The 16,891-nt window shown below is 37.8% G+C and overlaps 1 protein-coding gene across 4 annotated transcripts in view; it reads left to right on the top strand.

Annotated features, from left to right (window-relative positions):
- Positions 1 to 16,891, top strand: part of NOTCH2 (notch receptor 2) — a 195,371-nt gene that overhangs the window by 57,518 nt on the left and 120,962 nt on the right. For all 4 annotated transcript variants that reach the window (XM_032249562.1, XM_032249563.1, XM_032249560.1 and 1 more), the window contains one exon: positions 13,138 to 13,219. Coding sequence is in view for 2 of the 4 variants with exons in the window: in XM_032249560.1 (XP_032105451.1) it covers positions 13,138 to 13,219 (82 nt within the window). In the remaining 2 variants the exon portion in view is untranslated. The remainder of the gene's footprint in view (positions 1 to 13,137; positions 13,220 to 16,891) is intronic.

Raw genomic sequence — 16,891 nt, 5'->3', positions numbered from 1 at the left:
GGGTGTTAGTCATTAGGGCATGTATATGAATGGTAGTTCTGAGATACAGCTTTGGCAGCCCCTCTTGTCCCAGGAATTGAGTCCTGGTTTTGTTTTTGGTAAGCAAGTCCTGGTTTTGTTTTAATAAGCAGGTCATTAGCTGATTTTTGGTGTAGATGTTTTTTGATGTTCATAGCTGGTATGTGGCTGAATATCTGCCTGAGAATGTTGTAGTCACAAGTGTATATTATAGAAGTTTGCAGATTTTGGTGGATATTAGGTTTTTCTAACTGTATATCTACAAATATAGTGAGTGAAAGGAATGTTGGGGCAGTAGGTAGAAGACTTGTGTTCTGGTCCTGGTTCAGACATCTTGATTTCTCTGACTTTGGGAAAGGCCCTTATTTCTTCGAGTTGCAGTTTCTTGAGTAAAATGGTGTCAGTACCAATTTGCGTGCCTAATAGCGTGAGCATGAGATGAGATCCTCTCATGGGATCAAATGAGATAATTTTTTATGAGCAGCCTCCTTGGGAGTGAGAAATTGAGGGTTATGAGATGACTTTCTGATTTGTTTGGCCGAGGTGTTTGTTTGGCCGAGGTGTTCACACAAGCCATAGAATACTTGTAGGCTTGAGTGGAGGAACATAGATGAAAATCAGCTGAAAATCCCTGCCAATTAAAAGCTGAGATGTTAATACTCAGTATATTCTGTGGAGTGTAATCAGATGCCTTGCTTTTCTTCATGATGCCAAGTCAATACTAGCTCCATCTTAAGGTAAAGGAGATGCCTGTTACTCTCATTTTACTTGAAGAAATTGAGTAGCCAACTGATTTAGGATATGGCTGGCTAATCTCTGAAATTCACAGTTTTGCAATTGAGAGTAAAGTCTTGTATTTTCTGAAGTTTGCTGCTTTTGGTGCATTTTCTGTGGAGGTGGATGGGCACATACAGAAACTTACTTTGTTCAAATTTATAAACTTATTCTTCTTAACAATTTTAAAGCCAGATTACATTGGATGGGGGAAGGGAGAATGCTAGATTTATGTGGTGTTTTTTTAATACAAAACTTTGTATTTGAGACTTTCTGTGGAAACATATATTTAGGCTCATAGCCAAAGTGATTACAATGCATTGGTTTTAATATTTTCAGTGAGGTAATATGTGCTTTAGCGGGGAGGAAGAGAAATGTTATTTAATCTCCAGCACTACACTAAGAACCACATTTACTATATCCTTTGTCCCTTTGCTTGAACTGGACTTTATTTGCTTTTATACTGATTTTCCAAAGGACTTAATCCTGTTAATGTGAGAGGTGATGGTGAGAAGGACATTCCCTTGGGACCTCAATTGGTGTAACTGGTAAAACTCCCTTTTTAAGTCCTTATTGTTCAATGTGAGTGTCACTCCCATGTCCCTAATGTGGAATGGATTTTTATTGAGGAGAGAATTTTAAGCATGATAAACGAGAGGTGGAAATGTCTCCTCTGCCAGCTGATTGTGACCATTAAAGACTAGAATAAACTACCATCATGCGGATTTTCTTCTTATGTTGCGGGCAATTTAGGACTTGGTTATCCTCTTGGAGGAAGATAGAAAACTGCTGGGCCTGCTCCTTAACAGCTTAGCTTGGCTGACATATTTCGAGCACTTACTATGGCATTATAGCTGGGCTGAAGCTAGGTGGAGCAGACAGCACTTAGGTGTTACTCAGCTCCAGAATCTGTCTTCTCCTTGAATTCCCTTAGGCTTCCAGACAGGAGTGGCAACAAAGCAGGTCAAATGGGAGGTAGGCCAGGGCATCTACTTGCCTGCTTGCTTGCTTTTCTTCTCCCCTCCCCTCCCCTCCTCTCCCTCCCCTTCCTCTCTTCCACCTCCTCCTTCCTTCCTTCTCTCCCTTCTCTCCCCCCCATCCCTTTTTCCCTCTCTCTCCCTCTAGAAGTTTATGACTCATTTGTGAAAGTCAGGGAAGCACTGGGCTCAAGAAGGCCAACACCCCTTCTATGGCTTACCTCCCCATTTTAAAATTTAATATATTAGAATTTATATTGTTTCTTTTGATCCAAGATCTTCAGACTGAAGCTGGATAGAAATCTTTTGACCTCTCCAGAAAAAGAAAGCCTTTATCAAAGACAGTGTAACTTTTTGGGTTTGCCAAATTAGGTGTTGCTACAAATGGAGAAACCCAGAGTTATCTTCTGTGCTTGAAGACACAAACGTGGAAAGTTTAAGTTCTAATATGGTCACTTAATATATATAAAATTTTCTGTCTTTGCTGTCTTTGTCATTCCAGCAACAACTGGATGAGCAAATAGAATGATTGTGAGCACTTGCAAACCAGATTGTGACTGTTAGTGTGTTGGGCTGCTTTTATTAAAATGACTGCTACAACTCCGCAGAAATCTGATTAGTCTTGAAGATAAATTCTTGCTTACATTTATAATAAAGAAAGAATATGAGTAATAAAAAGGCTTATGGAGTTGGAGGACTGGTGTTTTTAAGAGGAACTGGTTTGGATATTGAAATTATCAGTTCCTCATCACATATCATTAAGTACACATTGTTATTTTTTTCTGTTGACCAGGAGTCCCAAGTTGTTGTTGATGTGGAATGTAGATGTATGTCTGAAGAAACAAAGCAAGGGAGAATAAAGTAAATAAAAATTGAAGTTTAGGGCTGTATTTTATGTTTTCTCCCTTTAATATTTAATGAAGATTTGATATTTTTCTGTAATCTGCCTTCCTCTGTTCCAAGGTTTTAGTCTCAGGTGTGTTCTCTGGAAATGGCAATGATAGGCATTTATAATCTCCAGATTTAGATATTTCCCTCACAGTCCTGGTTTCTGAGCTTATTTGAAATATCCTGGGTATGAGTTGAGGACTTAGGACCTTTTGAGGCACTTGGGTTTGGACAATTCTCAGTGATGTGTATAGAAATTTGGGCTTCCTGTATAGGAATTTGGGTACAGGAATATTATTCACGGTGAAGAGAATTTGATTTTGGCTGAAGGCATATTATCTGACCCAGATAATAATATAAAAAGAATCCAAATGTTAGGACCTTAGCTTCTGCGACCCCTGACTTGAGAATAGTTAGCCATACATGTAGTTGGAATCTCTTCTCTGTGATGTTTACACAGTACATTGATTATGGTGTCCTGATGACTTCTGTCCCCAGCCTTGTGAGTAGCCTTCCTTGCCACCACCCCAGGATGTTTTAAAAAGGCTGTGAGGAAGGATGCCTATGAGGAAATCTGAGGGTGTTCTTTGGATTTTCCCTGTTTTGTTTTGGGAAGTATCTTTGATTTTGTATAACAATATGTAGCAATCTTAGGTTTTTCCATTTTCATTTTTAACATAATTTTGTTTCTTCTTCTTTCCGTTTGGGGGTCTACCTCTAAATTAACAAATGCTAGAAATTGTCTACTCCATTTAAAAAGTGTTCTGAACAATTTAAAAGAATGTTGTTTCTTTTGGGTATACAGCAAGAAGATTATATATATTTATACATTTTTTTCCAACAAGGGTACTTAAAAGCATGTACTTAAAATTAAGGGCTTAAAAAAACTAAGCTGTACTTAACAAAGTAGTCTTTAGAAAACTTTAAAAAAGGAGAGTTTACTAAAAGCACAGGAAATTGGTGACAGGCAAAATTTGTCTTGATAACAGTACAAATAAAGATAGTAGGACAGAACAGATAATACAAGATGTAAGATAAGGCAATGGAATAACACTTCATATTCGCCTTTTTTGACCACTAAGCAGCACACAAATATGTAGCCCTTTTTGTGGAGAATAATTTAATTTCTAGATATGATACAGCTTCTTCCTCTGTTGGATTTTATTACACTGAGATCCTGAACCTTCTGGACATGTAAACTCTGTGATCATGCTGGTCAGTGTCATTTTACAAAGAATTAGATACTTATATTGAAGTCTTGTTTGGATCACATTGGTGCTTATTGTTCTGTGGATGTGTATTAGTGAATCTACTAATGGGGAAGATAATACTGTACAATGAAAACAGAATATCTTAGTTCCCCATTCAGTTGGAATTTTTTTATTACTCTGTTTTCTACCTTTTTTGTTTAGATGTAAATTATTTTGACTTCCATTCAACCTATTTCAGTCAGTTTTTCCCATAATACACATGGCTTAAGATTTATAGGAGAGTAAGAGTGGAGAGTGTATCTTCATGAATACAAATTGTAAGAAAGAAACTTTCAAAACTGTTTTAGTTTTGCAAATATTAGAAAAGTACAATTCTACTTTCCCAACTTTTCATCCTTGTTAAAGGCCTGGAAATTTGCATCATTTTTTTCTCTTATATTACTTTTCTAATTTGTTATACAAAATGAAATTGCACACATAAACTTGTAAGCTGAAGGTTGGGTTTATTCATAGGTTTTGTCTTAATTATATATATTTAGTTTATTGAATATCTTACTGAGTATTGCTGACCTACTGTGGGCCAGGTACCTTCTTAGATCTCAGGTGTGCAAAGATGAGCGAATTATCGTTACTGTCTCTATGGAATTTACATAGAAGTGGGAGAGAGAGAGATGAGTGAGGCAGTACTTAACAATACTACATCTACCTAGGATAAAATGGGAGCATAGAAGAGGAGGATCTGTATCAGTGGGTCTCTGAGAGCTTCTTCAGGAAAATAATGCTTTATCTATGATTTGAAATATAGTAGGAATTTAACAAGATAGAGAAAAAGGAAAAGGAGATAAAATATTTTTCAGGTGAAACAATGTACATGTGTATAGAGGTGATCAATATTAGCAAATTGGCTACATTCTTAATTTGTAAGTATATGTGGATATTTCATGCCTTATATTTCATATAGAAGAGCTAAATGCATTAGTCTCATCTCTGAGACCCAGGAATTGAAATTTAACACATGGGTAAATTGAATTTTTTTCTACAGTCTTTAAAATGAGGGAAAAAAAGAGAAAAACCACATAGTCTATAGTAGATTTCAATATAGCACAGCAAACATCGATGAATTTTATTTTTTGCAATAAGTTCAATATTATAAAATAGGACAAAATTGGAATTTCTAAAATCAAAAATTATTCTAGATTTATCAGCTCACTGGAATGAATTCTTTATAAAAAGATTCATTCATGAGTTCAGTTATTATTGATTATATTTTCTTAATTTAAGGTATATTTTCAGTTTTTGAAAAGCAGTAATATTTTTCTGTGACCCTATTGCCCTGTCCTTAATTTCTGGATCTGATATCAGCATCTCTTAGGTAGAAAACACATTTTCTATTAGATAATATCTCTGAAGAACATAGAAATCCTTGGAACACTATTAGGAAAACAAAGCTGATATCTCCCTTATTGCTTTTTTTTTTTTTTTTTTGCCTTTTAATCAAGACAAATTTCAAGGAGGAAGACAGATGTTTCTCCACTTCGTTTTTATTTAAATGTACCACTTGGGATTTGAAGCTTCCGCACTTCTTCTGTTTGTTTGGATTTTTTTTTCATGGCTTGATTCCCAAAAATGGAATAAAAAATTTAGTGAAAGTTTTGTTGTTTGAAATTGCAGGGTGCTATGAGAATTATTGCAAATCCCTGATGTCTCCTTGTCTGACCTCAGTTCTCCTATTTTTGGTAATAATGCAAGTAGTCATTTTAGAAAACTTTGCTTTGTTCATTTTACTGAGCCTCTTCCAGAGGCCATGTGCCAGAATCCACAGCAGCCAACCACAGCCAAGATCCTAGGGCGTAAACTCAGACTTCATCTCTCTCAAATACTGCTACTTGAAATTTGCATAAACGTTGAAGAAAAAGTTAAAAGAGCCTTGTATAACTCCTCTTCAGGTATTTTAGGAACCCTAGACTTTCAGGACATTAAGATATTTTCTGAGTGAGCAGTGGATCTAAGCACAGATACCACACTGCAGACAGGGAGGATATGAAAAAAATGTGAGCTAGACAACAGAGGCTTATTTGAAGAGGCTAGAAAGCAACAAGTAATGCCAATTTAAAATGATTACATGTTAATGCAACAAGTAAAACACATTGAAGGCTGCTCCGATTACAATGGCTGAAGTACAGACTTAATTACTCATGTTAGAGATTCCTAAAACAAAGGGAGGCTTTTAAGCCAGTGATACGTAGCTGGTATGATATTGAAAGCATTGGAAAACCTAGGTAAATGCCTAGAGGAAATTTTAAGGGAGATTTCATCAAGTCTGGATACCTTAGCCTTATCCTTAAATGGATAAATTTCTGAGGCACTGGAACTGGTTAAAATCAGTGGCAGCTTATTCTGTTGTTTGCAGTTTTTATGTACAATTGGGGCTGATAAACCTGAGTAAATACTAGAACCTTGTCTGGACTGAGTTACAGTTAGTACTAAATATCAAGGGTTCGTGTTGTATTTCTTAAAAGTTCTTTTTGGAGTGATTCTGAGATTGGTATTAAGAGGGCAGCTAAGGGTATATAATAGCTATTTTTATTATGTTTGTATTTATCTTAGAGTCATTTGGGTAGGTCACATTCTCTTTGCCCCTACTCCCAACTTCTCTCCATTAGATTGTAAGGACCATGAGGACAGAGATTGTTTGTTTTATTCGTGCTAAATTTTCATGCAATGCCTGGTAGAGGACAATGCTCACAGTAGTTGCTCAACAAATATTAGTGGAACTTCATTAAAATTGACTTTTTGCTCATACGTATTGTTTATTTTACTGTTAGTGGATCACTTCTCCTTATGCCTTCAGTGCTACACGTTTTAAAAAGAGGCGTGTTAGTCTGTTTTGCATTACCCTAAAGGAATACCTGAGGCTGAATAATTTGTAAAGAAAAGAGGTTTATTTGGCTCATAGCTCTGCAGATTATACAAGAAGCTTAGAGCCAACATCTGCTTCTGGTGAGGGCTCAGTAAACTTTCACTCATGGTTGAAAGTGAAGAGGGAGGAGAAGTGTAACATGGCCAGAGAGGAGAAAGCAAGAGAGATGTCAGGCTCTTTGAAACAACCAGCTCACATGGTAGTGAGAACTTACTCATTACTATGGGTGGGCACCAAGCTATTCATGAGAGGTCTGCCCCCATAATCTAAACACCTCCCAGTAGGCTCCACCTTCAACATTAGGGATTACATTTCAACATGAGATATGGAAGGGACAAAATAGTCAAATTATCTCAAGCAGTTAGCTGTTTTTCATTTTTATTTTATAGTTCAATATTACTTTTATTATTACTAGTGATGGCAGCTGGGAAGAAGTTATTCCATTTATTTATGCTGCATCCTAAATTGCATAAAGCTCTTCTGTTTTTCCAGATTTCTCACTTTGTTTAAACTGGGGTTTGATTGACATAACAAGTTTCCCAACGGTATCATTTATTATGTAACCAGTTACCAGGAATTTAACCACCTACTATGTAGTTAGCCTTTCTTGAGATTTTACCGTGCATCAGACAATGTTCTAGGCTGCTTGAATGTATTAATTTAGTTAATTCTCACCAGGACTGTGAAACAGAATTTTATAGGTGAAGAAACTGAAGCACAAAGAAGATACAGAGATAGTCAGTGGTGGAACTAGAATTCAAACCCAGATTCATCTGATTTCTGCATCTGTGCTTTCAACTGCTAAACTGCATTGCTTCAAATATTCAGAAGAGAAGAAATGTTTCCTATTTTCCGGGAACTTAAAAGTGAAAAAGCAGAGAGCTAGAAGACCATGTAGTGCTGAATTGAGAGTTATAAGTGTTACAAGAATAGGGGGTGGTGGCCCTGTGAGCACCAGAACCCTCCAGGGGAAGCTTTCTGGGTGAGGCAAGAGATGAACTGGGCCTTGGAGGAATGGGTATAATTTATATAGTAATGAGGAAGGCAGCAATCAGAGGAAGCACAGACCTGCATGGAGGAATGGAACCGAGTTAAATGGCGATCTGTTGAGGAAAGAGGGCATAAACTAGGTAGGGAATGCAGTGGAAGTGGTGGGGAGTGATACTGGGCAGGTAAGGTAAGCTCTGATCTGGAAGGCCAGCATGGGAGCTTAGACTGGCTGAAGTAAGAAATGGCTTATCCTTGGAAGAAAAAGTGCCAGACTTGGTACTGTGTGAAGGTACTGCATAGACCTCCCAGCTGGTTCTTAGGAGAACCAAACTGAGGGTAAGTTCTGAGAACTAAGTAAGAGCTGACAGCCATTGTAGGTTAAAAAGTAGTGGGGCAACATGTTACACGTAGTGCTTCTGGAAGGTTAGATGCTATTAGAATAAAATCATTGCCATTATGAGGAGCTGGGAAAATGGATATCTTCAGTCTAGTCTAAAAATGGATGACTTGAATAAACTTATATAAGAAAGACAAGAAAAACCTTTGTACTCACTGGAACATTTCATAATCTTGACTTTTTTCAAACATAAATCTATGCCATTTTTCTTATTTAAAACAGCTGAGTAGTTTACTCTCCCATGTAGGGCTGGGATCCTTACATGCCCTTTTGTGATCTAACCCCAGCCTGCCTCCCTGGCCTCTCTCTTTGCTGAATAACCTCTAGCCATATGAACCTGGAATATGAGTCTCATTCCCACTTCAAGGCCTTTATACTTGTTTCCTCTGCCTGGAGTGCTCTTCCCTCATATCTTCATGACACTTGTTCATTTACATCTTAACTCAAAGCATACCTCCTCAGGGAGGTCTTTCCTAGACACTATCTGAGGTACACTCCTGCACCCCCAGCCTTCATGATTGCTCTGTATCCCATTACTGGGTTTTGTCTCCATTAGAACTTATCACTTATTACTGTCCAAAATGATTTCATTTATTTATGATTTTTTTAGCCACCTTTTTCTTATATAAATAAAGTTCCTGAGGACAGCGAGTTTATTCTGTATACTGCAGTATCCCTTCCCTGACATCAGGGCCTGTGCCTGCCTGTAGTAGATGCTTTCTAAATATGTTCTGAATATAGAGAGCTAGTTCCCAAATGCACTGTATTGAAAATGTATGAAAATTGGAAATTGGCTTCTAGATTTTTATATTATATTGCCAAGTGATGGAATGTTGAGACTGAAATCTACTACTTTTTGCCTTTTTTTTTTGGTGGAGCAGAGGAAGGCATGCACAAACATCAGACACACATACAGTAAATAAGATTTGTTTCAGCCTGCAAGTATTTATTGAGTACCTGCTGTTTATGGCTTAACATGAAAATTTGGGGAAAAAGTCACTCTTTGTGAGTGACTAGTTTCTTGGAGTCTGTTAAAGCGTCGGTTTGAGCATCAGCTCTCTATGGTATGATTTAATGTTTCTTTTTTTACTTTATAAACATGAGGCTGCCTTCCATTATTGTTAAATTTAAATGTTTTACATTGGAAAAAAGTAAGTTGAATTTTGAAATGAGGTCTTTCCCAGTCTTACTTTTATGGTTTCAGGTTATCAAAGTTTTAATTTCTCTTTGTATGGAAAGTAAGTATAATATTCACTTATAAATTGCTCCTAAGTAAAGCCACAAGTCTCAAGATTACTTTATTTTTCTTTTTTAAAAATTAGAATTGTCAATATATAGTTGTATACATTTATGGAGTACAAAGTGATGTAATAATATATGAATACAATGTAGAACAATTAAAAGCTAGTTAATGTATCAATTCATCTCAAATATTTAACATTTTTTGAAATTTACTCTTAGCAATTTTGAAATGTGCAATTCTCTATTATTAACTATATTCACCACACTATGCAATAGATCTCAAATATACAAAAAAAATGTTCTTCTTGTTTAACTGTAGCTTTGTATCCATTGACCGTCATTTCCCCATTCCCCTGCGCCTGTAACTTCTGTAACCGCCATGCTCCTCTCCACTTCTATGATTTTGATGGTTTTCAATTCTATGTGTAAGTGAGAACATGCTGTATTTGTCTTTTTGTGCCTTATTTCACGTAGCATAATGTTCTCCAGTTCTGCCCATGCTGTTGCAAATGACTGAATTTCTTTCTAAAGGCTTAATAGTATTCCATTGTGTGTATCTACCACCTTTTATTTATCTATTCATCTGTTGATGGACACTTCCATAACTGGGCATGGGAGTACAGATATCTTTTCAATAAACTGATTTAAAATCTTTGGGGTAAATACCCAGCAGTGGGATTACTAGATCATGTGGTAATTCTATTTTTAGTTTTTTGAGGAACCTCTGCACTGTTTTCCACAATGTTGTAGTAATTTACATTCCCATTAACAGAGTAGAGGGGTTCCATTTCTCCACATCCTGTTTACTCAGGCAATACGTTATCATCTAAGACTTCAATATTATATAACTTTTGAGTATTTTTTAAAGTGGACACTCAAGACTTCATATAGTTGTTAATGTGTGGTTCATCAGACCTGTGGTATTGACGTCACCTGGGAATTTGTTAGGAATGCAGATTCCCGGGCCCCCTATGGCCTTAGTCAAAAATTGTGGGGATTGCGTCCAGCACTCTTTTTTAAAAAGTCCTCCAAGTGATTCCAATGCTTACTAAGGTTTGAGAACCGTGGCTCAGTAAATGTTAAAGGTTCAAGGTAGTGTGATCCCACAAATCAGCCAGGTGGCATTAATTATTAGCCTGGTAAGCCCACCTTCTTTTCAGTCACTGAGTGTGATTGGTTCACTAAGGCTAGGCTGTAAAGTTTTTTGCTAGATTGATTGCTACATATTGACTTTGGGTTGTTTGTATTTCTCTGAACCTGTCACTATAATGATTTGCCAGGACACTTAATAGGAACAGGCCGTGATTTTTTGCACCCATGGCTTTCTGCGTCATGGGTGGCTGGGTCCTTATCCACTCCTGGATAGGTTTCCTCAGGTACTGAGCATGCCATTCATGAACTTTTAAGGAGGGAGCTATCACTGGTGGATCACAGGGGACCTTCAGGGACATTTAGTTCACTTTCAGCTTGGTTTACAGGTAGGGAAATTGAGCCCCCATGAGGTTGTGCTTTGCTTGCAGTTAGGCGTACAGACAGGATTTCAGGTCTCCTGAGTTCCTCCACTGCATCAGGTTTCCTGCAGGGGGACAGAGCTACAGCTTTTTTCGTGCCTACAGTACATTCCCTTCTTACTGTGAGGGTTTTATTTATTTATTATTTAAATAAAAAAAGTAAATAGAAAAAAGCCCAGAAGTTCTCACTGAAGCTAATAAAAGTGTCTAAAGAGAATGAAAAAAAATCAGTTTGAGAACTTTGGTATGGAGGAAATAACCTGACATTAAATGTTTTAATTATAGTTGTTGCATTGGGCTTATCAGTGTGGGAAGAGGGAGCATTTCAGCCTTACAGGGAAGTGGGATATGGACAACAAGATGACCCTCTTCCTGAATTTGCCTGCTTGGGCCTGCAGCCTGGTGACTCTGTGTGATCCCAGCAGCTGTCAAAGAGATGGGTTGGACTTAGTAGAGACCTGGGTCCCAGGCCCAGCACTGCCACCAGCTAGTGGTGCAATGTCCCATAAAGAGGCCTTTTATTCTCCCTGGCCTTCACTACTGGTAAATAGGTATAATAATATCCACCCTGCCAATCCTGAGAAATTTCAGGTAGTGGGAAGCAGTATATTTCTGTGGTTAAGAGCCGAGTCTCTGGATTCAAATTCTGGCTTTCTAACTCACTGACAGTAGGCAGGCCACTTATCCTCCCTGTTTTCTCACCTGAGAATGGGTATAATGAAATTTACTTATGAAGATTGAATTAGTTAGCTAATTTATGTAAAGTACGTAGAACAGTGCCTGGTATTTAGTAAGTTCTGTGTTAGTTCCTATTATTATTACTATTACTATTTAAAAATATTATTTTAAGGATAGGATGCATTTTCTATAAACATATTCTTAAATGATTCCACTAATGGATACAGTACTGGGCAAATAAAGGGCTTTTATGCAGTAATTGTTGGTGAAGGAGCTCTGACATCCAGCTTACACCTGGGCTGCTGGTTTTGATACCAGGGATGGGCAGGCCTAGAGTCTCTGATTTTGCACAATTTATACATAGAGTGGTGTGGCTAGAGGAAGCTTGGAGGTGGAAACGTCTCAGTTTTGCTTTCAGGTATTTATACATGAACTGTCATAAGAGGTGGACATCTTAATAACCTTCAAGAAAGAGTTCATGAGCTTCAATTTTGATATTTATTGTTTGACTAGGTTTCTTTCTGTCTTACCTTTCCAGTTGTTAGGATTCTCAGTATGTGTCTTGTTGGTGAAAATTTCAACTCCAAGAGCTAAACAATCAAGATATTGTAATTATCCAGGAAATGATTGGTGGATTTTGGATAGACTTCTTCCATTCCTGACTGAAATCAATGAAAATTTCTACTATTGCTGTTTTGTTCTTTTTTTCTGAAAAGTCTGTTTTTGAGAGGGACTCAGATGGTAAAGTGTCTTTTCATTGTCCTTTAAAGGGAATGGGGGAATCACAAGTTTGAGAATTTTTGTTCTATCTGTATGTATAAAATTACCTTCTCCTTTTATTTATTTTGATACCCTCTCTACAGTCTCCATTCATGATCGACTCCCCATCTTTTTATAGGGCCCTTAAAGTAGAGATTATGTTTTATTTGCTTATCTATGTCTTACATTACTTCTTTTTACTGGATCCTAATTTAGTGCCTGGAAATACTAGGCTCTCAACTTCAGTTTGTTGAATGACTGTTATTGCCATTTCTGATTACTTCTCCAAGTGGTCTTTATTTTTTTTTTAAACCTTCAAAGCTACTGCAGAAGTGGTCTGTTTTAAAAATTCACCTGAAAGCTAAGTAGTTATTCAGTATCATGGTGTTCTATTATTTACCTAGCATTTTCCTATTCATTAATGAATCCTTAAATACTCATCAGAAGTATCTAAATCCCAAGATGATCTGTCATGTCATAGATGGTAGAGCTTTAATTTTTAATTGGGAGATGGAGATGTTACAGCTGGAGGTATTGAAACACAGGGAACTAAGAGCATTGTTCAAGACCACAAAGGTGGTTATTATTGGAAGATACTTTTGGGATGGGCTTCTGTGCTAGAAGCCAAAAAAATAAAGAACTGACTAAAACTTTAAAAAGAAACCCAGATTAGGTGGGAAAGAATGTTGATCTGGATTGGATTACATTTCTTTGGTGTCTGAGGGTTATGATTAGTGACTTATTTCTAATGTGCATTTGTTTTTATTTTTAGCATTGCAGTGTCGAGATGGCTATGAACCCTGTGTAAATGAAGGAATATGTGTTACCTACCACAATGGTACAGGATACTGCAAGTAAGTTTTTCTCTTCGTATATTTTCTTTTTAAGATAGAACAACTGGACAAGATTCTATTCCTCTATTTTTAATGCTTCTGTGGAATGTTACTGGTTCTTGAGCTTTCCTGGTACAGATTTTGGTTGGGGGTGAGGATGGAAGGATGTGGATGCCTGATAATTGGTCAATAAGAACTTCTTACTATCTTACTGTTATCTTTCTCATTATGAAAAATACTTTTCAGTGAGTGGCCACTTAATGTATACTGGGTAGGCTGGGTGTAGTGGCTCGTGCCTGTAATCTCAGCACTTTGGGAGGCTGAGGCAGGTGGATCACAAGGTCAGGAGTTCAAGACCAACCTGGCCAACATAGTGAAACTCCAACTCTACTAAAAATACAAAAATTAGCCGGATGTGTTGGTGCCTACCTGTAGTCCCAGCTACTCAAGAGGCTGAGACAGGAGAACCACTTGAACCCAGGTGGCAGAGGTTGCAGTGAGCTGAGACCATGCACTCCAGCCACAGAGTGAGACTGCATCTCAAAAAAAAAGATCAGTCCATCAATCAATCAGTTTATCTACCAGATTCCCTTGTGTTTTTCAGTTTAAGGCATACTCTTAGAGTCTTCCCTTACCATGTTAGCTATCATCTTGTTTTTAAGTAAAACCAAATCGATACCAATTTTAACATTCTACTCAGTATATGTAAATATTATACTCATATTTTTTCTAGTGTAAAAATATTCTGAAAGTGAGAGTGAGAGAGGAAGATGTATGCATATGTGTAGAAGGGGCGGGAAGCAGGGGGTGTGAGTGTGTATTATTATATGTGGATAAAAGAGTAAGGATGAAGAAAATGTAGGCTAATTCTTGGTTCAAGAGCATTTTTTTCCCCTTTTTCTCCAGCCATCTACTCTAGCCAAGACATTTTGTTTGTTTGAGGAAGGCTGTGAGATAATTTCATAATAGCTTTTCTAGGTTTCCTCCAAACATTTTTTTTTCTCCTATATCATTTGAAAATTTTTGAGATGAATATGTATCCATTCTATTTATTTCAGGGAAGATGTTGGAAAAATAAGATCTGGTAATATGAAATTTATCTTCTTTTCCTTCACTTTTATGAGGTGTAGTTTTTCTTTGCTTTGGTAGAGGTACTTGCTTAATAAGCATTTTAAGTGAGTTTATCCAACACATTTTATTTTTTACCAGAAATATAATTAGGACTTTTTCCCACTGAGATCCATCCTGACACCAGGATTTAAATTTTTTAATGTTATAAAGAAGATTTTTTTTTCAAGTCAGAAACAATTTTCTTCACTAAAGTGAAAATATTTTAAGCTGTGATGACAGTAAAGCTTAACAATAGGTTGTTTGGATTGGAATAAAGACAACATTGGAAATAAAGTTTTTTTGTAGCTGATTATGGGCTGCTCATTTAGTTTTTCTAGTTGGGGAAAAAAAAAACATGGTGCATTCTCCTCTAAGAATGGAGATACAACTGGAGATAATAACGGAGGGAACTTAAAACCTAAGAGTTGGCCGCTGAAATCTTGTTTAGTTTCTTTGTGGCATCTGGTCCCTTAGTTGCTTGCTTTTTTCTGTTATTCAACTCTTGCATTAGTTAACCCACTGCATTATGGTCATTTGTTGATGTGTTTCTTTATTCTACTAGAATGTGAGGTCTTAGTTTTATGCATTTTTTGCATAGTTAATGCCTTGTACAGTGCCTGGTGTAGCTATGGTTCGACAATGTATTTTTAAACAAAAAGATGCTAAGTAGATATCATCACACACTTATTTCCTATCTATTTACGTTTAATAAGACACTGGTTCTCTCCTTTAAAATTACAGTGTGGCGATTCCTCAAGGATCTAGAACCAGAAATACCCATTTGGCCTAGCAATCCCATTACTGGGCATATACCCAAAGGATTATAAGTCATTCTACTATAAGAGCACATACACACATATATTTATTACAGTACTATTTACAGTGGCAAAGACTTGGAGCCAACCCAAATGCCCAACTATGATAGACTGGATAAAGAAAATGTGGGGTCAGGCATGGTGGCTCACACCTATAATCCCAGCACTTTGGGAGGCTGAGGTGGGTAGATCACCTGAGGTTAGGAGTTCAAGACAAGCCTGGCCAACGTGGTGAAACCCTGTCTCTACTAAAAATATAAAAATTAGCTGGGCATGGTGGTAAGAGCTTGTAATCCCAGCTACTCAGGAGGTGGAGGCAGGAGAATCACTTGAACCCAGGAGGCAGAGGTTGCAGTGAGCTGAGATTGTGCCACTGCACTCCAGTGTGGGCAACAGCAGTGAAACTCCATCTCATAAAAAAAAAAAAAAAAAGGAAAATGTGGCACATATATACCATGGAATACTACGCAGCCATAAAAAAGAGTGAATTCATGTCCTTTAAAGGGACCTGGATGAAGCTGGTAGACATTATTGTCAGCAAACTAACACAGGAACAGAAGGCCAAACACTGCATGTTTTCACTCATAAATGGGAGCTGAACAGTGAGAATACATAGTCATAGGGAGGGGAACATCACACACTGAGTCTTTTCGGGGGTTGGGGAGAAGGGGAGGAAGAGCATTAGGACAAATACCTAATGCATGTAGGGCTTAAAATCTAGATGATGAGTCGACAGGTTGACAGGTGCAGCAGACCACCATGGCACATGTCTACCTATATAACAAACCTGTACATTCTGCACATGTATCCCAGAACTTGAAGTAAAATTAAAAAAATTTTTATGTACTTCACATAGCATTTAGGATGGTAATACCTCTTTAGAGAGGCAAGTTAAGTTAGTTCTATTTGAAGATCATTCAACTTGGTGACTTATATATGGAGAATTTCAAATAGCTTCTAAGTGTTGGCCCATATATTTTTGGTTTGACATGGGGAGAGAAGGTTTCTAGGGAAGGCCAATCTCTGAGCACTTAACAAGAGAAGACACCTAAGGGTCAGTGTTGGGAAGAAGTCCAATAGTTCTTTTTTTGTTAAGTGCATTTTAGGTTTTGGGGTACATGTGAAGAACATGCAAGATTGTTGCATAGGTACACACATGGCAGTGTGGTTTGCTGCCTTCCTCCCTATCACCTATATCTGGCATTTCTCCCCATGCTATCTCTCCCCAACTCCCCACCCCCGCAATAGTTCTTTGCTGGACTGTTGGGTCGCTAGTCTCCTACTCTTCAGCCAAGGTTGGAGAGACAAAGTTGCCCTCAGTGCCTGGAAGAAACACTGCTTGAGTGCAGGCAACTGTGGTTGGTCAAAATGGAGCTGCCTATATTCTGTCCCCGGGTACTTGTTTATTGCTGATAGGATGGAATTCTTATGGATACAGTTTTGGGTATGTCCCTCAGGTGTCTCTCCTGTTGTGAGGGAAACAAACTCTTTGAGTAAGAAAAAATTTGGGGGCTGGGCACGGTGGCTCACACCTGTAATCCCAGCACTTTGGGAGGCCAAGGCGGGTGGATCACGAGGTCAAGAGATCAAGACCATCATGGTCAACATGGTGAAACCCCATCTCTACTAAAAATACATGGTGGAGTGTGCTTGTAGTCCCAGCTGCTCAGGAGGCTGAGTCAGGAGCATTGCTTGAACCCGTGAGGCGGAGGTTGCCATGGGCCAAGATAGCACCATTGCACTCCAGCCTGGGCAACAGGAGCGAAAC

Source organism: Sapajus apella, unplaced genomic scaffold (genome assembly GCF_009761245.1).
Source record: "Sapajus apella isolate SASKATOON/1434 unplaced genomic scaffold, GSC_monkey_1.0 scaffold69, whole genome shotgun sequence".
NCBI classification, from domain to species: domain Eukaryota; kingdom Metazoa; phylum Chordata; class Mammalia; order Primates; family Cebidae; genus Sapajus; species Sapajus apella.
This window is presented reverse-complemented; position numbering and strand designations above follow the sequence as displayed.